This window comes from Hevea brasiliensis, chromosome 3, assembly GCF_030052815.1.
Source record: "Hevea brasiliensis isolate MT/VB/25A 57/8 chromosome 3, ASM3005281v1, whole genome shotgun sequence".
NCBI lineage: Eukaryota > Viridiplantae > Streptophyta > Magnoliopsida > Malpighiales > Euphorbiaceae > Hevea > Hevea brasiliensis.
This window is the reverse complement of record NC_079495.1, coordinates 8,002,971-8,030,677: the sequence shown is the minus strand read 5'-3', so window position 1 is coordinate 8,030,677 and position 27,707 is coordinate 8,002,971. Positions and strand designations below refer to the sequence as shown.

The 27,707-nt window shown below is 31.9% G+C and overlaps 1 protein-coding gene across 2 annotated transcripts; it reads right to left on the bottom strand.

Moving 5' to 3' along the window:
* Positions 1-8,017: 8,017 nt before the first annotated feature.
* Positions 8,018-10,492, bottom strand: LOC110648581 (histone H1). 2 transcript variants are annotated; one of them, XM_021802863.2, is made up of 4 exons: positions 10,127-10,488; positions 9,106-10,038; positions 8,529-8,588; positions 8,018-8,432 (listed from the first exon to the last, which is right to left on the bottom strand). In XM_021802863.2, exons 1-4 carry the CDS (start codon positions 10,340-10,342, stop codon positions 8,271-8,273), a joined length of 1,371 nt encoding a protein of 456 aa, XP_021658555.2. In that variant the 5' UTR covers positions 10,343-10,488; the 3' UTR covers positions 8,018-8,270. The 2 variants fall into 2 exon arrangements, with proteins under 2 accessions (XP_021658555.2, XP_057999762.1); XM_058143779.1 differs by lacking the exon at positions 8,529-8,588 and having other exon boundaries at positions 10,127-10,492.
* Positions 10,493-27,707: the final 17,215 nt, after the last annotated feature.

Here is a 27,707-nt window from a genome sequence, read left to right as displayed (position 1 = left end):
AACTTGATATACTCTATCTCGAAATTTGATTAATTTTTTTTATTTCATTATAATTTTAATTTTTATAGAGTGAAGATAAAAAAATTTTCTTTTCACTTCGAAATCTCACAATTCAGCCGTATGATAATATATTATTATTTTTTATTAAAATATATCTCATTTTTATATATTTATATATTTAAATATTATAATTTTAATAAAATATATAAACATATTGTTAAAATAGTATATAAAATTTTATATTTTTAATTATATTTTATATTTTAATAAATAAATTTATATTATATATTAATAAATTAAATTTAAAAAATAAAAAGAAAATACTACGTGAGGAAACTCTCCCCTTCCTCGACAGCCTAGCGAGGAATACCTCGCCTCAACCTGAACTCCTCTAAGACAAAGACAGGATGAGCGATCTGCGCCCTCGATATGCCGCGTTGCCATTCCTACAAGCAAAGTGCTCAAGAAGAGGCAAAGTGGTTATGAACAAATAAGATGCTTGTAGTAATCTTCTTCGTCTCTCGCACCCCCTTCCCCGGACTTGATTAATACATTAGAACAGTGTAAATTCACTTAATGAGTGCTTTAATGCCTACTTAACATGTACTTTATCTAACAAGTCATCTCAAGTCGACTAGAGATTGAACATTTGATTGCACATATTTAATGCTCCAAAACTTAGGAGCCCCCAAGCCTGAAGTGGGCTTCCCCATTACAACCGTCACTATAAAATCAGAATCTACCCTAACATCATCTACACTAGTCTAATGAGAATATATTTTGGCGAAGCTTGAGCCATTCATTAATTGCCAATTTGTACTGACCAAACACATTGGCACGACCCTATAGGTTAAGAAAAACATATATATATATACTCTATAAGTCCCAAGTATGAGACATCTCTTAACTCTCATAATATTTAATTCATTTATTCTTAGTATTTACTCTGCCTAAATCACTTTATTACCCCTTCTAACTTAGTTGTTGGCATACCAAGGTGGCAAGCCTCACTTGACTCTTTAACTCTACTATTGTTTGGTAGGTAACTCCATTACATACTCAAGCTCTAAAAGTGGTTGTCGAAGTGCTTGTAGAGGTTGTAAGGAGCTCATATATGCATACCTTGTCAATCTCATTACACGAGACATTCATTCAAATATCCTTGGATCTCAAGACTATCAAACTCAATAATTTCTACATTAAAAAGTGCTATCTTTTTTTTTTAAATGTCGTCAGTGATATATATATATATATTTACTTATATAAGCTTTCAATATTTTTTAATAATAAACAATTAAAAAATAAAAAAATTAATTGATAAACATAAAAAAGTTGAATGTTTGAGAATGAATTTCATTGCACATAAATCAATTATATCATATGATAAACTTAGAACTCAACCATGGTAAACATGCAAAGAAAAATCAATATTTTTCTTTTCTTTCAATTCCTAGTCTCAAATCACAATCTCAACATTTAAAATCAAAATAAAGAAACTATATCTAAAACAATAATAAAAAAATCTCATCAACATATCAATAATTGATAATTTAAAATTAAAATTGTGATAAATTTATTTCATTGTGATTCTTGTGTAATTTAATCAAAAAGTAAAGCGTGTTTTCTCTATTAAAGGCGAACACTTTTTCCCTTTTCTTATAAGAATGAAAATGTGAAGATTTTTATGAGAAGTCAATAAAAAAATATATGTTTTTTTTAAAAAAAAAAAATCTTAATGGCATAAGAAAGATACAGAGTCAACTTGAATAATTGAATCAATAGAAAGAGTACCAAAAACTTTTTAAGTAATGTTAATATCAATACCCTAAATTTATAATGTGCAAGTTATTCAAATGTATTTCATATGTTTATGCTTTTCTTTGATAATGTTGTTGATCATTTGTATTTGCTTTTCAATGTAGGTAGAGATAAAAGTTCATTAAGGCCTTTTAAAAGGCAAAGTTAAGTGTAAGGGCAAGGCTCATGGAGATACAACAAAAAACCCCCAGCAAACCAACCCATATCCCTAGCCCAAGGTTAAAACCCAAAGCCAAAACCACTTAAACCCTAAAGAATCAGGTCTTAGCCTAGAAGAAAGCACAATCCGGCCAGCAATAAAACACAGGGTCGTACATCCAAAAGGAGCACCTACGATGACACCACACCACATGGCTGGGAAGAGCATTGCCGACGTCTGCTCGTCTTAACAAAGTAACCAGCATTACCATAATGAGTAGTAAAACCTTCAAGCCAAAGATGGCCTAGTAGCTAGGGGAAGATAAGGTAGAAAAGCCTAGAACTGATGAAAATATAGGTAAAGGAAAACCAGCGCATTACAATCAATGAAGAGTGAAGTGTAACTGTTCTTTGTCATCCCAATCATGCCTTTTGGGCTAAACATGCTGACGTTGACCCCGCGAGAAGCCACCCACATCTGCTCCCTCACGCCTTTTCAACAAATGAATCCACCGAGGCTCAGTCATCACCCAGAACCCATGGCTGAAGAGGTGCAAAAACTAAATATGGAGAGGAACACAACCATGGAAGTTAACTCTAATAACATTACGCAAACACAAGAAAACAAAAATATAGAGCATTACTAGAGCTCAACAAAACAACCACACAATATTCCCTCAACATTCATATCTCAGCCATCTACAAAACCAAATCAAACTTACCTAAAATCCACCTAAGTGGGTGGAGGGAAAGTGCCAAAAAAAGGGGGTCAGAACCCTAGATGAAGACGAAAAAATGAGAGAAATGAAAGGAACTCTTTTGTTTAACAAGGTAACGTAGGCAAGTTCACTGATATTTTTATTAGAAGTATCAAAGGTGTTTTCTATTTTTTTTTTAATTATTTTTTATTTTATATATATCTACAATATTTTTAACTTTGTTTTCTTGGGTTTTGTATAAAAATATATTAAACTTCACACTCATGTTTTATTTTACAATGCTAACTTTTTCCCAACTAATTTTCAAATTTGAATCGGCACAAGAACTTAATATAAGTTTAAAATTTTAAAGCTTATAGTAAATTTTTTAATAAAAATTTGTAATATTTAGGCTCTTTATTTTAACAAAATTAATTATTTAATTTTTTTATTTTAAAAAATATATTAATTAGTCTATATATTTTTATTCTATCATTTTTATTTTATTAAATAATAAAATATTAATTTTTTTACTAAATTATGTCAAAATTAATCAACAGCTTATAAACAAACCTTTAAAATTGGATTAAAACTCAATAAACTAAAAAATTTTGACTTTTTTTATTACTCGGGTTTGGGCCGCATCTGTAAAACCATATAAGCCATATAAAAGCTGCTCATTCTCGATCGTAGAAATTAAAGAAAATAAGGATGATGATGGCAATGATAGGTCGAAGCTGGAAGTAAAAGATGATGTGAATGCTGCGTCATTTCTTCGCTGGCTAGATGTGCGTGCATGAGGAGCATTGTGTTTTGGCATCAAGAAATGTCATTCCCCAGTGCAAACTATAAGAATGGCAATGAGGCGCATGAGGGCTGGGAATCACTTCCCCCATCCCCGCCCTATAGAGTTGGGGAGGGAACTTCCCACTGGGAAGCAAGGCAGGGTTGGTTTCTTGCAGGGATTTTTTCTTTTCATTTTTATTTTTTTATTTCAATTTATTGTCATACGATATAAATTTATTTATTTAAAAAATAAATCATAAATTAGAAATATTTTTAAATATAATTTTAATAATATAATTTTTTTTGTTAAAATAATAATATTTAAGTATTTAAATACATAAAAAAATAATTTTTAATAAAAAAAATACTAATATACTATAATCGGAACAGGTTATGGATAATCAGGGTAAGAAGACCTTCTCTTCGTCTTCGCCCAATATAATATCAGTGTTGAAGAGAATAAACTGACCAAATGCTGAATCCAGTTCAGAACAATTATCATTCCTAACAAACTAATGCTGAGCTAGGCTAGCACACGTTGAGATTGATTTGCTAGGCTTGGGCTCAAAACTATTACCCTTCTATTTTTAAAGAATTTATTAAAAGTTCAATATATTCAGATTTATCTCAAAAAAATTTTAAAATTCTCAATTTTATTTTGATAAAAATTTTAAAAGTTTCAGTGTTGTAAACTTACCGTCAAAATTTTTTTTTCTTTAGGATAAATTATTATTTAATATCTATATTTTAACGAAATTAACTTCTTAATTCTTATATATTTTAAAAAACATATTATTTAATCCTTATATTTTACTTCAGCTAAACTATTTTGTCACTCATCAAATTTTTCGTTATTTCATACTAGTCAAGCTAATATTTAGTCTCTTTATTTTAAAGAAATTAATTAGTTGATTTTTATATTTTAAAAAATATTACTATTTTATCATTATATTTTAATAAAATTAATTAGTTGATCTCTATATTTAAAAAAATATATAATATTTTGAAAAATATATCCTTAGATAAAAATGAAAATTTTACTATGCAGATACTAAACTTGAATTTACATTTTTTTCAGTTTTCTAATTTCTGGACATCATTTTTGTGTTTTCTATATTGAAAAATAATTTTTCTAAATGATTTTGAAATCTAAAGAAACTGATTAATCTTTTTGTGTAGACACTTAGTACGATTTTTATCAAAAGATAAAAGCAAAGAAAGAATATGGGAGAGAAGTGTGTGATTATAGAGGAGAAGAAATGGAGGGAAAAAAAATAAGAGAAAACAAAAGAGAAATAAGGGGAAAGAATTAGGGTAGTTTAGGTAGAAAAAAATAATTGTGAGACTAAATAGTTGATAGTGTCAAATTACAGATACTACCTAAAATATTTTTTCAAAATATAAAGACTAATTAATTAATTTCACTAAAATAAAAGAATTAAATAGTAATTTGATCAGTTTTAACTAACAAAAAAAAATGATAAAAATACCAAATAATTTAACAGAAGTAAAATCTATGAACTAAATAGTATACTTTTCAAAATGTAAAGATTAAATAATTAGTTTTATTAAAATACAGACATTTAATAGTAATTTATCATTTTCCTTATTAAACCAATTACCCTTTTAGGTCAATAAAATTAATTAGTTTTATATATACTTCTACAAGCTTGCATTACTTAATAAGAAAAAAAAAATTTGTGAGCACTCTTGAGAAAGATAGAGTTCCCACACAAACTTTTAGAATTTCATATTAGTAAAAGGTTAAATTTTGCCTAAGTTTTAACATTTAAATAGGGTAATTATTAACCTAATCCCTCAAAGTTAATATTTAACCCTTTAAGAGACTATAAATATTAATAGGTAAAAAGTCAAGTTAACCTCTTTAAATATGCAAAAAAAATTAATGAGAGGTTAAAAGTTATAAAGGTAATAATTACCTCTTATTAATATTTATTAGATTTAGATTTATGTACATTTAATTTATAATTTTTATAGTTTATTAAGAAATTGTAAATTTAAATTCCATAAATGAGTGTTTTTTTAATGGCTAAACTATAGTTGTTCCTTTTTTTTGAATGATCTACTGTGGTTTCATATTAAATGTATGTTGTAAAAAAAAAAAAACTTTACCATATTTTTTAAAATTATATTGTAGCTAATTTGATATGTCATGAAGTACCTAAATTATTTTTTTGATGGTATGTAACTTAACTTATGATTATGAAAATTAATTTATAAGCACTTAGTATTTATAAGCTAATAGAAATTTATAAATATTTAAAATTTTAATTAAAATACTTATAATTGGCTAACAAATAGTTAACATATTTAATAAAAAAATAAATTATATGTACATTTATTATTAAAATTACTAAAAACGATAATAAATGATATATGTGATGTAATTTTTTCAAAAAATTAAATGAGAATATAAGCATAAATTTAAAAAAAATTAGTTTTGAAGCTTTTTGTTATTATTTTTAATTTATAAGTGCAAAAATGTTATAAACAAACAGATAATATTATTTTTTAAACTTATAAATTGATTTTACCATCTTATAAACTAAGACTAATAGTTTATCACAAAAAAAAAATTATTGTCTTTTTTTTATTTTTTAAAATAGAGCTAAAGCTCAACAAAACCTAAACAAGAAAAAAAAAAAAGGGTATAAGCCACTCCAAAAGAGGATGCTTTCAATACTCCCATCTCTCATTTAATTAATAGTTTGTTTAACTATTAACCCAAAATATTTCAAAGTTTAAAAACATTAGTAAAGTTGAAAAATGAATCGTGTAGAAAGAGAAAGTAAGGGTATTTTGGTCTTTTTCAATTGTGATTACGATTGCATAAAAAAAAAAAAACAATGGATAGCGTGACTGGTTTATATTGAATTTGTGCTCCTCAGTGGTATGGCAAGCAGTTGCAGATACACCTTGGAGTGTAGGAGTTGATTGTTCATGATGTTGTAGGAGTTGCCTACTCTTGACACTACCATGCTTATTGCTTAGTTTTGTTAGAAACCATTTATTAGAAGATATCAAATTTTAAGAATATTTCATGCACACACTCTTTCCTTTCACCTTCCATCTCCCATCTGTCTTTCCTTCTCTCCATCTGCCTATTGTCACCCAATAATATATATAAATATTCACCCATATATTAATTATTAATTGTATGTATTAAAACCATGATTATTATTACTGTTGAAATTTTTACATGAATTGGCAAAACGAGTAAAAATATTTTGCTTTTAGGCATAAAAAATTACCAAGTAACTAAATAGTAATTTATTTTTTCTGTGTTAATGAATTTTATATAATAAAATTTTGTATATTTTATGCATCAAATTGTTAAAATAATAAATAATTAAAAACATTGTAAATTCAAACGTCATAGAAAAATCATTGTATCTGGATTAATAAAATAATCCTTAAAATTTTATTTTATTATATTAATAAAATAATTTATATATCTAAATTTTATATTTAAACAATTATACTTAATCTTAAATTGTCTATCATTTTTCCACCGGTGGATGGGGCGGACACCATTTCCAATTCCGAAAATGATATATGGAAAACAGGAATTCAAATTTTGGATTAGTCTATATGAAAATTAACAAACTGAATCGTACATTGTTGCTTGAAAAATCTCCAAAGAATCACCTTTGAAAGCTTTAGTAGCTTGTGTGCTCCTTGCGGGGCATTCAATTATTGAACTCTTGGAGACCTGATAAAGACCTTCACAGCCGCAGGTATTTAGGCGGCATGTACGTTGTCGGAATAAGAAGAATCAAAACAGCCTCCCCATGTTTGATAGACTTTCAAATTTTAATTTATTCGATTAATAATTCAATGATTGAATGTTCATTCAATTTACCAAGGAATTCCATTCATTTAAACTTCAAGGTTAGTTAACTTTTTATTCCCCGTCGGTACAGTTTTGAAATAAGCCTCGAATGAGCCATTCGCCATTTGATAATAGTGCCAAACCTAAAGGAAACCACTTTATTACAGAATGAACTACAACCCTAAAGTAAAAAAACGGATCAAACCACAAGATTCTTTTTTTTTTGTAATTTCCCTTTCCCTGATTCCAACATCAAAACAAATGCAGTACACGTCAAATGATGATAATTTAGATCCCTGCATATTAGAATCACAAACCCACAAGGTTCTAACATCTATTCCAAATTAAATTTCTTGGGACTAAAGCATGCGTTACATTAAATAGAACCTTCAAACCTCACAAATCATCTTCAGAATGAAAACAGCTAAAGGGAAAAGACAGGAGAAAAATCACACAGCAGTCCATAACACACTAATTGCCACTACTGCTTTCAAAGTAGAACCTTCTCTTTCTACAATCAGCTTCAAAAATAAGCCTGCTTCTCATTCGTTCAGGTTTCAGGATGCTGATAAACCATCTAAATCATGAACTTCTAACCAAAGCAAATGAAGTTCTATTCTGAAGACAGGTCTACAGCTTGCTTTCCTGTAAGTAAAAAACCAGCCTTCTACCAAGTACATAACAAATTAGACATGAGTTGCTACTCATGTTCAAGAAAATCAAATTTTGTTTAAAAAAACTCAATGAAATGAGATGCATTAATTCATTCAGTACAGACAAAACAGAGTCCATGGGCATCAACAGTTGATTAAACATCAAGCTACATCATCTTCTTCACATCAATAACAATTAGTCATTCTTGATTCTCTTTACAGAATTTTTGGTTTCACTAATCTATCAATGTTAGAAAACGTCTTACAATTCTTCAATCCAGACAGTGAAGCCCCTTCGACATTTGCTCCCATTGCACTTGCATCCTAATTCTGAATATGCGGAGGTTGAGCTTCTTTTCTCAATGGCACATTGATGTCCATTGATGCAAGGCCTTCTAACTCTTGGATTGCTACAACAGCACTATTTGCTGTTTCACTGGTTACCTGAGGCTTTAGCACACCAACAGCTTGCTTCACTCTTGATTGCTGCAAGTAACAATTTTTTTTTTGCAATAAATGTAAGTTTTTCACAAAATAAAGATTTCCAATTTTTTCAAAGTGCAATGAAATTATTCGACTCACAAAAAATTCAAATTTCCTCTTAAGATCTCCATATGCTTCTGCTTGCTGGTGAGATGCATTCTTGTTCCCAAAATGGCAAAGCATAGAGAAGTATTAATTCAACATGAACAGTGCAACAGAATGTAACAGAGAAGATTGAAAATTATAAGTCAATTCTATTATTAGCAATTTAGCAATATATATAATACATATAAATGCTAGAAGGGAACTTCCAATTCCATCTCACACTACTATGTCTCAATATCATTACAGGATAAATTTATATTTATCTTTTCCTCTTTTTTTCCTTCAAGTAAATGGCTACCGATCTGTTGAAACTAAAATAAAAATAAATAAATAAAATGGAGACTAAACTAGAAACAGACCACATTCTTGTCCCACTCAAGATCCCAAAGGCACCAAACAACTTCTTACCACTTAATTCTTTATAAAATAGGGAAAGATCCAATTTTTATTCCCTGTCGAGGGAAGGAAGCTGTTGTAGAGACCATTTCTATTCTTATTTAGTAAATAAAGAGAGGGTCTATATCCGACAAAGATATGAAGCCACAAGAAGCTACAAACAAACAGCACTTACCTTCTTAGGTCGGCCAACAGGCCTTCCAGGGCGCTTGTTCGGCTTCACGACCCCACCAACCTTGGGTGGCCGGCCTGGTCTCTTTGTTGGCACAACGACAACACCACCGGCAGCAGCTAAAACCGGAGGTTTCTTCGGGCGACCTCTTGGCCTTGGCACATTGAGAACTGCAGCACCGGTAGCATAAGGAACAACAACAGACATAGGGAGGCGTTTAGGAGCCTTCTTAACCCCATTAGCAGCCACAGACTTAGGCTTCTTGGGTCTCCCTGGACTCTTCTTAGCTCCGATCGACATAATCTTCGGCGGCCGCCCTCTCCCCTTAGCCACCAACGGCGTACCTTGTCCGGCCACCTTCTTAGGACGCCCAGGGCCCCTCTTAACCGCGTCAGCCTGAAGCTGAGCTGCAGCAGCAGCATTGGGTGGATATTCAGCTAAATTGGGCTGAATGGAGGGAGCAGCAGCCACATTGGACTGAATGGAGGGAGGAGGAGCAGGCACATTGGGCTGTATGGAAAGAGAAAGACCGAGAGGAACCATCACAGGCGAAGGAGTATTAGCAGGATAATTGGGCTGCTCAATGGGCTGCACAGCACCAGCAATACTATCAATAAGAGAAATGGAAATGGATTTGGGCTTAGGAGGCCTGCCGCGACCCCTCTTAGGCCCAGTGAGAGAAGAGGCACCAGAGCCGGCAACAGGATTCGGCTCAGACTGAGATTGAATATCGTTGGAGGCGTCAGATCTAGGAAGCATGTAAGATTTCTTCGCCATCACAAGTAGGCCACTGCTCTTCAACCGCTTCAGGTGATGAGTCAACAAGGCTGAGTGAGTCGGTGGCAGTCCCGTGTACGCTTTCTCTATGTACTTAGCTATAGCTCTCTTGCTCGACCCGTCTCGTTCCTTTAACGCCGTTATCGCTGCAAAGATCATCTGCAAATCAAACCCCAAAAAAAAAACCCATCAAGATTAGGGTTTCAAATAACTCAAAAGCTACCTTTTTTTTTCATTTGCTACTTACATCAGCGTATGATGGGTGGTTGAAAGATTGGGTCAGGGTGGGGGTGGCGTTGGCTGCATGTGCTATGTGATTGTTGTTAGGAACTTCGACGCTAAGACCGGCGCCTGAACTTTTGGTTGCTGTCTCTGTAGTTATGGTTGAGAAGTCGCCGGGCACGGTGGTGAAGGTGGCGGTGGGGAGCGGAGGAAACGTTGGTTGAGGTGGGGGTGGGTCCATGATGAGATAGAAAGAGAGAATTTTTCTTATTTTTGTTTTTTGACAAGAAAAAAAAAATCTGTTTCTAAAGACAGATAGAAAAGAGTAGGATAAATTGCTAAAATGTATTGTTAGAGAGAGAAAAGAGGAGAGGGAGAGAGGAGAGAGTAGGTAAGTGGTATAGTAAATAGAAGGAAGTGGAAGGGATAAGATTGTCTTTTTGTGGTAATGGTGGGTGGGGACCACTTCCTGTCTTTCTTTCCTTTATTAATATAGTAAAGGTGAGGTGGGAGAGGGCGGTGCCGCTCACGATACTCGCAATGTTCATTAAATTTTCAACCTTGATCTACATTCGAATACGGTTGAAAAGCGGCCGAGATCTGACTTGCTGGTGGTGGCCGGTGGATCTCCGGAGGATACAGCCTGGCGATTTTAATGCCCATCGGACCCAAAATGGATGCTCCATTTTTTTCCTCTTTTTCCGTTATGACGCAATTGCCCATTTGCGACGCTTGAAATTACAGAGGACACCCTCCAGGCCACCGCCACTTATTGAGGAGCATCTACCATACGAGAAGTTATAGAAGTACGTATATTTTGATGTTTTAAGGTTGAGTCACGCATTAGCAGTGCATGGTGTCATTGAATTTAAGATAGATTTAAATTTAAAAAATAATAATTATAATAAATTGAAGTTTTATTTATAATAATATTTATAAAGTTTAATATATTTTATTTAAAATAAATAAAATAAAATTAAAATATTTTATAAAATTATTAAATGTTAAAATATTAATTATTAATAAAAATTTATATATATTATTAATTAAAATTTATAAAATTAAAAGAGTTTATATATTTTTTAAATAATAATAATTAAATTTGAAACGAATATAAGTAATTATAATAAATTTTAATTAGATTTAAAACAAATTTAAATTTTGAAAATCTTATCCTAAATATGGCCTCATTTGGGTGGAATAAGTAAGTTAAAAGAAATGAAAAATTTTTGAAAGTCTAAAAAATAGTTTTATTTGATTGGTATTATCAAACGAATTTTTCAGAAATAGATCATTCTACTTCATTTATACAAGAAAAGTAATGTAATTTATCAATTTATCTTATCTTTCAATTTATTACACTTTATATTATATCACAAAAACTTAATTTATATATTAAACACATTTATGTTATATTTGGTATGGCGTAATCAAAGTTATAATATAATCATAATTACATTGCATATTGGCGTAATCAAAGTTATAATATAATCATGATTACATTGCATATTTAATTATGTTATTTAAAAATACAAAAAAATAATATAATATAATGATAAATACATAATTTAATTAATTATATTTAAAATAATATCATTACATATAAAAATTAATGTAATTATGATCATTTAATTTGATTTTTTTTATTTATTATCAATATTAATACCACTATCACCATTATTTAGCTATCACTGCTGCTGCTACTACTACTACTATTTCTACTCAATTATCATCATCACCATCACCGACACAATCACTACCACCGCCATTACTTGATTACTGCTGTTATCATGTATTTATTGTCACATCCATCGGCATCTGTTCATTACCACCACCGCTAACTCACCTTGCCACCACAATTATTGTCAACACCACTATCATCACTTAGTCACCACTACCATTTAATTACCAATAACTGCAACAATTTCCATTTATTATTAATATTATTAAATAAATTAAATATTAAAATAAAAATTAGCATTACATTAAAGAATTTATATTTTTATTTTGCAACTAAATATAGAAATGTAATAATTATTACATTACATTATAACTTTAATTGCATGATATAATTGATTATATTGCATTACATTACTATTTGCTAAACGTATTATACAATAGTATAATGTAATAACATTTTTCATTTTAATATTTAATTTATTTATAATGTTAATAATAAGTGTTAGTGTTATAATAATTAGTAGTTGCGTAATGGTGTTAGTTAAGTGGTGATAGTGGCAGCGATAGCAGTAGTTAGGCGATGGTGGCAGCAAAATGAGGTAGTTGTGATAGTAATAGTAATTGTGGTAACAGGGTATTAGTGATAATAGTGACAATGTGGGATAGTGATGGCAGCAATAATGATAATTAAAAAAAAAAATAAAATAAATAATCATGATTATATTTATTTTATATATAATGACTATTACGTTACTTTAAGTACAGTGATTGTATTATATAATTGTCATTTTTTTACATAAAATTTTTTGTGTTATTAAATAGTATGATCAAATATGCAATATAATCATAATTACATTAAAACTTTGGTTATGTTATAGCAAATAGGACCTTATATCATATTTCTTGAAAAGTAAGTCATATAAAATTATATTTTCTGATAACTACATTTTTCTAAAGTGGAATATTTTAAACTAAATAGGGTCTAGATATAATATTTAATTTAAGTAACAACAACAAATATTAAGATAATTTACAATTTAATTTTTAAAATATGATAAAAATTGCAGTTTACTTTTATATATTTTATAAAAAAATTTATTAAATATATTTTTGTTAATAAAATAAATTTTCTGTTAATATTTACTAATTTACCATTTATGAATTATAAACTAAAATAATTTAATCTATTATATTTTGTTTTTATAATATTTTAATTTTTATAATTTTAATATTTATAATAATTTAACCACTTAAATTTAATCGATTGTATTGATCATAATGCATTTGTTTCTCATAAAAATTAGAAAAAATAAATAAATTGTCATTTTTGTTATATACTGAAATACCCAAAACATTAGCGGTAGTCCTACTTCATTTGAAAAGAAAGTGTTATTGGTGAATTCAGAGGCGTCTGACGTGGGTGCATGAGATTGGATTGGTGAACTGATAAGACATGGCAGCAGATCTTTGATATTGCCGGGCATGCCCATCCGATCTACGACCCGACCCATTAATTTTGAAATTCTAATATAATTGTTTATAAAATATAATCTTTTTAATTAATAAAAATTATATTATCTCTTGTTCTAAAAAAAAACTTATTTAAAAAAATTATTATTATTATTAATGGGTTAAAATTTTTTAAAGTGCAAAAATAAGTTTTTTGTATTAATGGGTTGTTATTTCATGTTTTCAATATTAAAATTGAATTATCTTTTTATTTTTAGAAAATTGAATTATCTTATTAAAATTTATTAATTACAAAATTAATAAAACAACTTATGTGTTGTAAATAATAAAAATAATAAAAATAGTATTCTAAAATTAAATATCATAGTAATATTTATTCAGATTTTAACTAAATATAAATTAAAATTTCATTTGAATTTTAATCTGACAATTAAAATTGAGTATAAGTATTGGCAAATCAAGTTAAAAAAAAATAAAAATATTGATTGTATTCTTTAATATTTTTTATATTTATAATTAGCATAATATTTTTTATATTAATTTTATGATAAAAAAATTAATTATTTTGAGATTTATAACTATTTCTCTGACAATATATCAGAAAAACATAAAAATACATTAACGAGTGCTGTAACGCGTACTTGACGAGTACTTTGCCCCTCGAAGTCATATCTAGCTGAGCACACGTTTAATGGCCTAGGAGCCTCCACCCTAAAGTAAACCTCCGCAAAACAATAATTACTGTAGAACAAAGTATACCCTAACATCTTCCTCATGAGTCTAGCATTGTGTTTGGATTGTTTTGATTGGAGGAAGAAAAATAACGAGAGAAAATTAAAGAAGATAATAATAATAATAATGATAGAATATATATATATATATATATATATATATATATATATATATATATATATATAATGTTTAGATAATGAAAAAAAAATATAAGAGGGAAAATTATTTTATAAATAATAAAATTATAATTTTATTTTTATGTTTAGAAATAAAAATTTATAAAATATAAGAATATATTTATAATTTTTAATATTTTTTTCTCATCTCCCTCCGATTTTGGAGAGAAAGTAGAAGTAGACAAAAAAAATTTATTTTCCTCTCAAATTTTCTTTTTTTTTTTTCTATCAATTCAACATAAAATAATGAAAAATAAAATTATTTTCCTCTCAAATTTTTTTTATTCTCTTATTTCTCTCTATTCAAACATAGTGTAGAAGATAAGACATTTTGGCAAAGCCTAAGGTATTCACTAATTACCAACTTGCACTAATTTAACAGATGACACAATCCTATTGATTAAAGAAAAATGTAACACCGTCCCTGTAGCAACTCCGTACATTCTACTGTTATGGTGACCAGTGTCAAGACTCGACAGCTAGAACGTTCGGAAAAATATTTAAACTAAAGTGAGGAACCATAATTAACTCAAATATTAATAAGAAAAATTTAGGAAAAATTTTAGAAATAAAATACAACCAAGTTAAATGAGTCGGTGCCCTAGCGATGGGTAACAAAGTGAGAAGTTGCGGTTCTTGCAACTAAGAGCCCTAGACCCGAGAGAAAAATTATAAAATAATTATTGGGATTCCAGAGAAGGGTCATTGAGGTTCCTATGGCATTAGAATGCCAAGAAAATATTTAGAAAAATTTTTCAATCGGTACAGACAATTTTGACCCGTTAAGCCAAACGGAGGGCATTTTGGTCATTTCGTCTTCAGAGATGATTTTTAGCCGACTTGTCCAGTTAAGTAAATAATTATTATGATCTAAAATATGAATAAATATTGCTAAAAATTGCATTGAAAATGAGTAGAAAAGAAAAGAAAAGAAAAGAAAATGAAATAAAAGTCATATTTATGACATGAGCATTATGCAATTAAAATATTTTCACCCAACCAAATTTTGACACATCATTAAAAACTACTTAAACATGAATAAAAGGAGATAAAAATTGAAAAAGTGGACAGCCATCTTCAGTCTTTGGGCTGCAGAAACGTTGAGAGAGAGGAGAAAAAAACTCCATTAAAGCTCTTGTTCAAGCTTGATTTTCCCTAAGCTCTCCACCCCAAAACCCTAAACTTCCTTCACAAAAAATTATCCCAAAACCTTGAGGAAGCATAAGGCAGCAGAAATTTGAGGAAATTTTGAAGTTGGGCAAGTCCAAGTTAGGTCACAAGTGAGGTTAGTGCCATCTTTCTTTTTTTTTCTTTGGATAATCATGTTAAGGCACTAAGTTAGGCTAAGAAATTGTGGGATTTGAAGGGAATTATGCATGCTAGGGTAGAGCTAAATTTTGGCAGCCTATTGGGAGTGGGGATTTGATTGTTTTGATGGGCTTAGAATGGATTAGAGATGGTGTTTGAAGTGTATATACATATTGATAATGAATTAGTGTGTTTAACTAATGCATGTTGTGTGAATTGGAATGGGGAATTAGGGTTTTGAAGAGAAATTTGGACTTTGTTTATGTAATGTTGAATGAACATTCTAAGGGTCAATTAGTGACCATTTGAGGGAGATTGACCATAACTTGGAGTGAATTATAGCATTAGAAAACTGATTTGGTATCTTTGCCTAGTGAGAGCAAAGAGTTTGGATGTAAGTCCAGCCTGTTTGGACAGCCACAACTTGGGCTGTGTAGGTTCAATTGGTATTTGGCCAATTGGACATGAAACTAGACACATAATGGCACAAATTTGGTGAAGAAACCATGCCCAAAAGACCAAACCAAGTGGACCAAAAACTTGCCTCAATCCGGGTGTCCTGCAACCAGTTTCTGCAGAATGACCAAATAAACAGTAATTATTCATTTGGCCATAACTCAGTGTAGAATGACCCAATTGACCTGAAATTTTACCAGCAACAAGCTGAGATATAGACCAACAACTTTCATGAAGTAACCTACCCCAAATTATGACCAGAACCTATTCAACAAGAGAGTGGAAGTTACTGTTTACTGCATTATAGATATGGTCAGTGCATTGGTAGGACACTAGGTTTCATTTTGGTATTTTGTAACTAACTTTTATTTTCTTTTGTGTAATTGAAATTTATGTAATGTATTTTGGTATTAATGTAAATAGTAGATATTGTGTTTGTGAATGAAAAAGTGAATATTTATTTATGACTTTTACATGATTTTCATATGAGATGAATGATTGAGAAATGGAAATGTTGTTGAAAAACATATTGAGATTTTGTTGATGAAATGAAGTTGGGATTGTTGGAAATGATTATTGGAAGTGTTTTTATCAGGTTCCGAAGAACTGTTTTCTCCATTTTTAGCCGGTACTCTGCCGGATTTTCTATAAAATTTTCGGAACCTCAAATAAATTATAATTTCAATAAATGACTTAAATGAATTATATTTCACAAGTTATATTCAAAATTATGATAAAAATTAATTAAGCAAGAATAAAAATAATTAAGATAAAATGGAGTGTTCCGGTACACCGTGTGACATAGCTTACTCGGATATACTGTAGACGGGTAAGGGGTGTCACAAAAAATATATATAACTCACCTGGCTTTGGTCCAGTGGCAAGGGTACAATGAACCTGAGGCTATGTCCCTGTTCGATCTCCTTCCATGTAACTATCGACAAATATATATATATATATGCTCTATAAGTTCCAAGTATGAGACATTTCTTAACTCCCATAATTCCTAATCCATTTATTCTCAGTATTTACTATGTCTGAATCACTTTATTACCCCTTCTAACTTAACTGTTGGCATACTAGGTGTTAGAAGAAAGAATACAAGTAATGAAGGAAAGGATTGTGTATTTATCTGTGTCTTATTTACAGAGATATTACATCTATTTATACATGAGAATATGAGCTAATTTAGACAAGAATAATAATTGCTGTAATTATGCTACACAAATCTCCTATAATCATGCTAATTGCTGTAATTATGCTAACACCCCCCCCTCTCAAACTCAAGGTGGTAGCACAGGTGTCAACTTAAGTTTGCTTAAGAGATCCTGAAAGCGAGCGGGAGGATGCGTTTTAGTGAATATATCAGCGGTTTGGCTGACAGAGGAGACAGAAATCAAACATATGGTGCCATGAGCAACATGATGACGTACAAAATGACGATCAATTTCGATGTGTTTGGTACGCTCATGAAATAAATCATTACGAGAAATCTATATGGCACTTCTATTATCGCAATGAAGCATTGTGGCAGAAGAATGAGTGACACCCAAATCAGTTAATAACCACCGTAACCAAAGTAATTCAGATGTAGCATCAGCAAGAGCACGATATTCAGATTCTGTGCTAGAACGTGCAACAACAGTTTGCTATTTGCTACGCCAAGAGATAAGAGAATTATCTAAGAAACAATAAACAGTTGTAGAGCAACGATCTATCAGATCACCAGCCCAATCAGCATCAGAGTAGCCAGATAATACTAGGGAGGAGGTAGCGGAAAAGTGCAAACCGTGAAAAAGAGTGCCTTTGATATAACGAAGGATTTGAAGTACTGTAGAGAAATGAGTTGAGCGAGGAGTAGACATAAACTGGCTAACTAGATGAACAGCATATGAAATATCAGGTTGAGTAACTGTGAGATAAACAAGACTCCCGACAAGCTGTCGATATAAAGTAGGATCATCAAGAGGAGTGCCATCAAGAGGTGTAAGTTTGCAATTGAGCTCCAATGGGGTTGATACTGTTTTGCTATCAGTGATGCCTGCTCAAGAAAGTAAGTCGGATGCATACTTGGCTTGAGATAGATAATAGCCATCAGAATTTTGAGAAACTTCAAGACCTAAAAAATAACTGAGAGAACCCAGGTCTTTCATTTCAAAATGCTGATTGAGATAATGTTGTAACTTTGAAATACCAGATGAATCATCTCCTGTTATTATCATATTATCAACATAAAGCAACAGAAGAACAATACCACTGTCAGTTCGGTGAGTGAATAATGCAGAATCATGTGGACTAGAGAGAAAACCAAGTTGAGCAAGAGTGGAACTAAATTTGGCAAACCAGGCTCTGGGAGCTTGTTTTAATCCATGTAAGGCTCGCCGAAGTTTGCAAACCTTATGAGGAGAATGATAACCAGGAGGAGAATGCATATAAACCTCTTCTGTTAAATCACCATGAAGAAAAACATTTTTGACATCCATCTAGAAAAGTTTTCATTTACAAACTTCAACAATAGCTAAGAGACTGCGAATAGATGTTAATCGGGCCACTTGAGCAAAAGTTTCTTCATAGTCGATACCATACTCTTGAGTGTACCCTTTGGCTACTAAGCGAGCTTTGCAGCATTCAATAGTTTCATCAGAAAAGGTCTTGATTTTGTAAATCCATTTGCAACCAATAGGGGTCTTGTTTGGTGGAAGATCAGTTTTCTCTAAAGCCTGAAGTTCGTCAGTCATAGCTTGCTACTAAAGAGGGTCAATACTTGTCTCACGATAAGAACGAGGCTCATGAAGGGTTGCAATAGTAGAGTAACAGTGAAAATCAGAAAGTTAATGAGGAGTTTCTCTTACACGGGTAGAACGACGAAGAGTAGTGCTAGGAGGAGATGCAGGCGCAGGTACTGGATCAACAACTGGTGCAGATTCAACAGGGGCAGGTGTAGTTGGGCTAATATTGAGCACATCACAATCACTTGGATCAGGACTTGGAAATAGCTCTTTGGAGGAGTCAGTGAAAAATAGAGAGTCAGTATTGACAGAGTGATGAAATTTAGAAAGAGAAGAGAACATAGTATTGTCCCAAAAGGTAACATGACGAGAGATGCGTAACTTATTAGAAATAGGATCCCAACAATGATACCCTTTGTGTTCAATGCCATAACCAAGAAAACAATATAGACGAGCACGGGGTTCTAATTTGGTATGTTTATGAGGTTGTAAAAGAATAAAAGAAACACATCCAAAAGGTTTAAGGATGGAATAGTCAGGAGGTTGTCCAAACAACTTTTCAAAAGAGATAAATTATGAAGAACCAAGGTAGGAAGACGGTTAATAATATAAATAGCATGAAGAGCTGCTTCTCCCCAAAATTTTTATGGACATGAGGCAGAAAGAAGAAGAGTACGTACAGAATCAAGAATATGGCGATGCTTGCGTTTGGCTTGCCCATTCTTTTGAGAGGTGTGAGGACAAGAATGTTGAACAACGGTGCCTTATTGACTAAGAAACTAAAGTAAAGAAGAATTTCGATATTCCATGGCATTGTCTGTTCGGAGAATTTTAATGTCACAAAAGAACTGAGTTTTAATCATTTTTGCAAATGTGATGTAAATTTGTGATAACTCAGATAACTGTTTCAAAAAATATGTCCAAGTAAACCGAGAATAATCATCAATAAAGATCACAAAATAACGAAAATCATTTATTGAAGAAATAGGAGAAGGACCCCAAATGTCAGAATGAATTAAACCAAAAAGAGTGTCTGAAGTAAATTTGCGATAACTCAGATCGATGTTTCAAAAAACATATCCAAGTAAACCGAGAATAATCATCAATAAATATCACAAAATAACGAAAACCATTTATTGAATAAATAGGAGAAGGACCCCAAATGTGAGAATGAATTAAACCAAAAGGAGTGTCTGAAGTAGTATTATTATGAGAAAAAGATAATGTAGGTTGTTTTGCAAGCTGACAATTTAAACAATTAAATGACTCAAACTTAGTAGATCCTAATAATCCATGAGAAATTAAAGGTTGAATTTTACTGGCAGAAGCATGACCAAGACGAAGATGCCATTGGTAAATGGAGGAATTAGGGATTGTAGCTACAAACACAAATCTCTGAGGAAGATGTAAAGATGCAAGCTCAAATAATCGACCCACTCTGTGACCCTCCCCAAGAATCTATCCCGTTTGTGGATCTTGTACCTGGACACCATGAGGAGAAAAAATAACATTTAGTTCTTTTTCACACAACTGACCAATATAAATAAGATTGAGTGCCAAATTAGGGATATAATAGGTGTCAGGGAAATGAAGATTTGAGGTAGACACATGACCAGTATGTGTGATGTTCATTTTAGTATCATTTGCAGTATAGATTGGTGGTAAGGAAGATACAGATTTTGCAGAAGATAAGAATTTAAAATTAGTGGTCATATGATTACAACATGCAGAGTCAAAAAGCAAATAAGAATTTCCTGGAGTGACAAACATGGCAGCAGGAGAATTAGAAGAGATAACCTATTTGAATAGTGCCTCAAGATCACTCATGGTGATGGCAGTAGAACCCTCAGTAGCAGTAATAGCAGTGACAGAGGAAGATCTAGGCTTTGAGACATTCTTGATTTTAGAATGCCCTCCTTTTGGTCTTGGAGGGTGTGTGGGACAATGTTCAAGAATATGACCGTAACCATGACAATATTTGCATTCTATAGTAGGATAATATGCAAAAGCATGACCAATTTAATTACAATTTTTATAGAGTTGATTGCCAGATTTCTGATGTGAGGATCGAGTAGTTGCAAGAGCAGTTTTAAATTGAGGAGTTTTATCCAAACTAAGATGAGTCTCTTCAAAAATAATCTCTTGAATAGCAGTTTCCAATTATGGGAGTGGATTTCGATGTAGCAGGGACGCTCGAACGGCCTCATATTCCGATCGAAGAGCCATTAGAACTTGAATGAGATGAAGACGATCTTCACTGATTTTGGTCTGAGATATTTGATTCCAAATGGGTTGGACCTGGGCAAGAAAATCATTCATAAATTGACCTACTTCTTGTTTCAGATTATGAAGAGTAGTCCACAACTGATAATAGTAGGCAAGTCCAGTGGTCTGATATCGATTAGCAAAAAAATCTCAGATTTCTTTTGCAGAGTCATAATTAGCAAATTGGATGTGGATGGACGAGACAGAGGTATTGCGAAACCAGGTGATGATCTAATGATTTTTACTATCCCAATCCTCAAGACGGTCAGCAAATTTTGCATCAGTTTCATCCTTCTCTCTTGTCGGCGTAGTGATATCTCCGGTAACAATACGCCAAAGCTTGCGACCTATCAAAAAACTTTTTATTCCTTGAACCCAAAGAATATAGTTGGAACTAGTCAGAACTGTTGCAATAGGTTTTGAAATATCATATTTTTCCATTGATAACAAGATGAGGAGGAAAAAAAAATGGTATAATAACAGGAATGAAAGAATGAACCAGAACAGGTTGTAGAGAGAGAAGAGAGACCCCAGAAACTATAAATAAAAGTTTTACGGCTCTGCTACCATGTTAAAAGAAAGAATACAAGTAATGAAGGAAAGGATTGTGTATTTGTCTGTGTCTTATTTACAGAGATTGTGACACCCCTTACCCGACTACAGTGTAGCCGAGCAAGTTATGCCACTCAGTGTGCCGGAGCACTCTATTTTATCTGATTTCATTACAGTCCTTGATTTATTTATTCAAAAACTTTATTGAAGATTTAGGCTATTTTTACTTTTATCAAAATCTAACTAAGTTGGAAATTTCAAAAATTTTAACGATAATCCGACAATGTGTCGGCTGTAATTTGGACTAACAGTTCTTACGAACACCAAAGACAATTTCAATATATACTCAATTTCTCAAACTTAATAGTCTCAAAATTTTCAAACATAATGTATCTCAATGCGAGATCCAGTTTCTCGAAATCTCATTAGATTTTCAATATCTCAATATTCACAAGTATAATCTCATTATAACTCAAATTCAATTCACATACTAAAATACTTACTTTGAATAGCTTCCATAATTCATAGGTTAATTACATGAGTTTATTTTGTACAAGATATATAAATAATTTACAATGTGCTAGGAATGAACAATATACATAACATGTATAAAATGAGCCCTATCTACATGCATTCTTTGAGGAGGTGACAATCTTGAACTCTTCGACATACGCAGATCTGGACTCCAAAAATCTCGTTTTACCTTCAGTACCTGCGCGAGGAAGTAATTCCATCGCGCTAAGCATTTCTGCTTAGTGGTGCAATAATATAACCGGAAATAATATATACAAGTAAAGAAAGAAATAAATGATAATTCAGATACTCAAGAATCAATTTAATTTGGTATGGTATTTCTAGTATCAACGATCTTATATACTAGTTTGTTCCTCTTTGGAAGTGCTTAGTTTATAACTTTTCAGTAATACTAGCAGGTATATAATTTATTCTATCTGTATTGTATTTCAAGTCTGTACGGTTCTGCAATTTATATTTTTGTTATGTTTCTTTTGCTAATCTCTTTTGCTTATTCATTCAATACTTAATTTAATTGTACTGGATTTTCATTATACTTAACTTAACTCAGCTGAATTGAATAATACTTTAATTGATCGCCCAAGTAACCTATACTAGACGATCGACTGGATAACGGGTCATTGGCACCGACACCGCGTGCCTCGGGCCGTCATACCATGGGGCCTTGAGCGTCGCCATGTATGCAGTCAGTATGGCTAAAAAGCCATGATATCACATAATCGGGCATAAAAGCCATGAAATCGGGCATAAAAGCCATGAATACGGGCATAAAGCCATGAATACAGGCATAAAGCCTCTCGCAGTACTGCTAAAACAATACCCTATTGGCATGCCAAACTATCCAAACCAATCTTGTTAGGTATACTAGGGCATTTGATATTTTAAAATGTTAATATATTGTGCTTTATGACTTCATTATTTCATGATAAATTTCAATCATAATTCATACATTCATTTGATCATTTATATGATCACAATTCACATCAATTATTCATTTATACCATTGTACTCAAAATACTTCTCCTCTTTACAATAATGAGAACTAATGTCTCATTCATACATTAATATGGTTTATTTATCCATTCATTATGTTATTCATATTGATCACAATTCTAAACAATGGTTTACATATACCATTGTATTCAAAACATTTTTCTTTTCTCATTTATACATTCAAGAATCTACTTATGTAATTACAAATTTTATATTTCAAGTTGGGTTACTAATATTTTATGAATTCCATTTGTGATGGGCATATAAGCCCTAACTATCTATTCACATCAATTAGGTGACTTATTTTTCATGTTTCAAGTAATCCATAAACATTTCATGGATTTCAAATTTATGGCCTTAATTCATTTTTAACAATTTTGACTAGGATGCATAGTCTACATTTGTCATACAATTCTAAGCATTTAAGCTTAGAATTGGTTCTAGGTTTTCATCTTAATTTACTAATCATTTTGATTACTATTCACCTTACTAGTCAACCAAAATGTTGACTTTTTCATACTTAGTGGATATATTAATTCTAATTACACCAAGATCCCACATTTTGAGTTTTACATTTACTAGTATTAATTGCCAATTACAATTTAAAGTCCCCTAGATGCATTTCTAATTTCAAATTTTGAATTTCAAGTTTTAGTGTCACTATTTGTAACATCCTCCCGGTAGCAATTCCGTACATCCTACTGTTCCGGTGACCGGTGTCGGTCCGGACAGCTAGAACGTCCGGAAAAATAATTAAATTTAAGTGAGGGACCATAATTAACTCAAATATTAATGAGAAAAATTTAGTAAAAATTTTAGAAATAAAATACAGTTAAGTTAAAAGAGCCGGTGCCCAAGCGATGGGTAACCAGAGGTAAGTTGCGGTTCTCGCAACGAGGAGCCCTAGACCCGGGGGAAAAATCATAAAATAATTTTTGGGACTCCAGAGAAGGGTTATTGAGATTCCTATGGCATTAGAATGCCAAGAAAATATTTAGAAAAATTTTTCAATTGGTACAGCCAATTTTGACCCGTTAAGCCAAACGGAGGGCATTTTGGTCATTTCGCTTTCCGAGGTGATTTTTGGCCGACTTGTCCAGTTGAGTAAATAATTAATATAACATAAAATATTAATAAACATTACTAGAAATCAAATTGAAAATGATTAGTGGAGGAAAGGAAAGAAAATGAAGAAAAAGCTCAATTATGACATCTAGATGATGTCATTTACAAATTGTGACCAATCACAAATAAGCTACCATTTGACTAAACTATTAAAAGACATAAATGAAGACCAAAATAACACAAATTATAGCAGCCATTCTTCTTCTTCTTCTTCCCCAAAACGTGACTCTTCCCATCTCCCTCCATTGATGAGCTTGGCAAGCTCATGAAACCCTAAACTCCCACCATATTTCCTTGAGTTCCCAACACTAAATTTTACCCTAGAACCTTGCTTAATATTTTGGGAGCTAAAAGAGGAGAATAAATTGAAGTTTTGGGTTGGCTTGGATTTAAGCTACAAGAGGTTAGTGCACTATATATCAAAAACTCTTTCATTTCATGCATAGGAACTTGAATTTAGCAAGAATTTGTAAATTAAGTGGATGAAATTTATGTATATGTACTCCATAAATTTCGGCTGCCCTAGGGAGAAATAGGATTGAGTGTTTTTGAATGGACTTGGAATGAATTAGAAATCATGAATAAAGTATATAAACATAAGGAAATAAGTTAGTTAGTCAACTAGGGTAACTTGTACAAAATCTTGAATTTGAGCTAGGGTTTTGGAAGTAAAGTGTGGACTTGGATTATGAATTGATTAGAGAACACTTTAATGTTTAATTAGTGACCATTTTAGGTAGATTGACCAACAAATGGACTGAAAAATGAGATTGCAAAGTGAGGTTGCAAACTGCCCTAGGACAGCAGCATAGGGACTGAAAATTCAGTCCCTTTGCACTGCCATAACTTGGGCTGTGTTAGTCCAATTGATGTTTGGCCAATTGGACATGAAACTAGGCTTATAATGGCACATTTTTTCTGAAGAAACCATGCCCAAAAGACCAAAGCAAGAGGACCAAAACTTGGCCCCAATCCGGATACCCTGAAACTGCCTCTGCAGAATTGACCAAATGAACAGTAACTGTTCATTTGGCCATAACTCACTGTAGATTTGGTCAATTGGCCTGAAATTTTTACAGCAACAAGTTAAGACATAGACAAACAACTTTCATGAAGGAACCTACCCCAAATTATGGCCAGAACCCATTCAACCAAGTGACTCAAGTTACTGTTCATGCACTGTAGATATGGTAAATTTCTGCAGAATGCATATCCGGACAGCTTGGGTTTTTGGACCATATCTGGAGCTACAAAACTCCAAATGGAGTGATTCAAAAAAAGAAATTCAACTAGACAAAATAAGGAACAACTTTCATGTTTTACATTTCTTCAAATTCCAACAGTAACAGTGTCCAATGGAACAGTGAAGTTGACCCACCAAAACTGAAAATTCTGCTAGTATTGAGTTACACTTTGGAATGGTATTAACACTTAATGCCAACAAGTTTTAAACACCAAATGTGGTATGTTTGGAGTGCCAAAGTCAATGTACATATTTTCTATCCAAAAGTCAACATTTTTGTTGACCAATGAGGTGAATAGTGACACCAAAACCAAAAATTAGCAATTTTGCGAAAATGACCTAAGCTTTGAGAAAGTGACCAAAACTAACAAGTTTTAAATGCAAAATGGGGTACATTGGGAGTGTTAAAACCAATGTACCTATTGTTTATGCAAAAGTCAACATTTTAGTTGACTAAGGAAATGAATAGTGACAGGAAAACTTGAAATTCAAAAATTGTGAAACTTAAAAATGCAAAATGCCCTTGTAGGCCTAATGTGATTGGTTTGGATAGTTTGGCATGCCAATAGGGTATTGTTTTAGCAGTACTGCGAAAGGAAAGGCTTTATGCCTGTATTCATGGCTTTATGCCCGTATCCATGGCTTTTATGCCCGTATTCATGGCTTTTATGTCAATTATGTGATATCATGGCTTTTTAGCCATACTGACTGCATACGTGGTTGATGTTCTGCGTCCCATGGTATGACGGCCCGAGGCACCGCGGTGTCCAGTGCCAACGATCCGTTATCCAGTCCAGTCGTCCAGTATAGGTTACTTGGGCATGGAAAAGTATAACTGTAATTGAACTGATTATTGAAGAAAATACGAAAACTAAATATCAGGAATGATTACGATAGAATACAATGAAAACTTAAAATTCATGAAGAAGTTAATATCATAAAACGTAATTAGCCCTCGACTAAACACTAAGTTGGTAATTATTCAGTTCTTATGAACACAATGGCTAAGAAATTATGATTTTTATATTGCATATTATTTCTTTCTATTTTATTATTTGCACCACTAAGCTTTATGCTTAGCGCGTCGCTTTTGCAACGCGTAGGTACTGAAGATTGGACAGAGCGCCAGTAGACCACAAATTCGGTAAGGCAGTTCACAGTTCTGCATAGTGTCTGTGTCACCTCACTGTCAGCAGTGCATTGGTAGGACGCTAGATGTCATTTTGGTATTTTGTAATTGATTTTATTTTCTCATATGTATTTGAAACTTATGTAATGTATTTTGATATTCATGTAAATAATGAAAAGTGTGGTTGTAAATGGAAAAGTGAATGTTTATCTATGATTTATGCATGGTATCATATGAGATGGATGAATGAGAACTGAGATTGAACATTGTTGAGAATTTGATAAATGGAGTTGAGATGATGGAAAATGAATATAGGAAGTGTTTTTCACAGGTTCCGAAGAACTGTTTTCTCCATTTTTAGCCGGCACTCCGCCGGATTTTCTTTAAAATTTTCGGAACCTCAAATAAATTACAATTTCAATAAATGAATTATATTTCATAAGTTATATTCAAAAGGAAGAATAAAAATGAATTAAGATAAAATAGAGTGTTCGGCACACTGAGTGGCATAACTTGCTCAGCTACACTGTAGTCGGGTAAGGGGTGTCACACTATTCACCTCATTGGTCAACAAAAATGTTGACTTTTGCATAGACAATAGGTACATTGGTTTTAACACTCCCGATGTACCACATTTTGCATTTAAAACTTGTTGGAATCAATTACCAAATCTATTTCCAAGCTTATTTCAAGTTTTCATGTCACTATTCACTTCATTAGTCAACTAAAATGTTGACTTTTGCATAGAAAATATATACATTGACTTTGGCACTTCAAACATACTACATTTTTCATTTAAAACTTGTTGGTTTTGGTCACTTTCTCAAAGCTTAGGTCATTTTGGCAAAATTGCCAATTTTCGGTTTTGGTGCTCCGAAGTTGCACTGTTTCATTGGTCGATTTACTGTTGGAATTTGACAAAACTTCCTTCATAGAAAATGTTCCTTATTTTGTCTAGTTGAATTTCTTTTTTTGAATCACTCTATTTGGAGTTTTGTAGCTCAAGTTATGGCCAAAATAAGTTTACTGTTCACGTGCAATCGCTCATGCTGAGATTTTGGGTCCGCAGATTTTGGTCCAACTTTGGTCAGTAATTTGATCAAGTTAAGTTCATAATTTAGTCTAACTTTCTTCTTATGAAATGTTCTACCATACCTTAGGTTTCCATCGGTTCAAGAATCGCCTAAATCCGAGTTTTCTAGAGAGAGTTATAG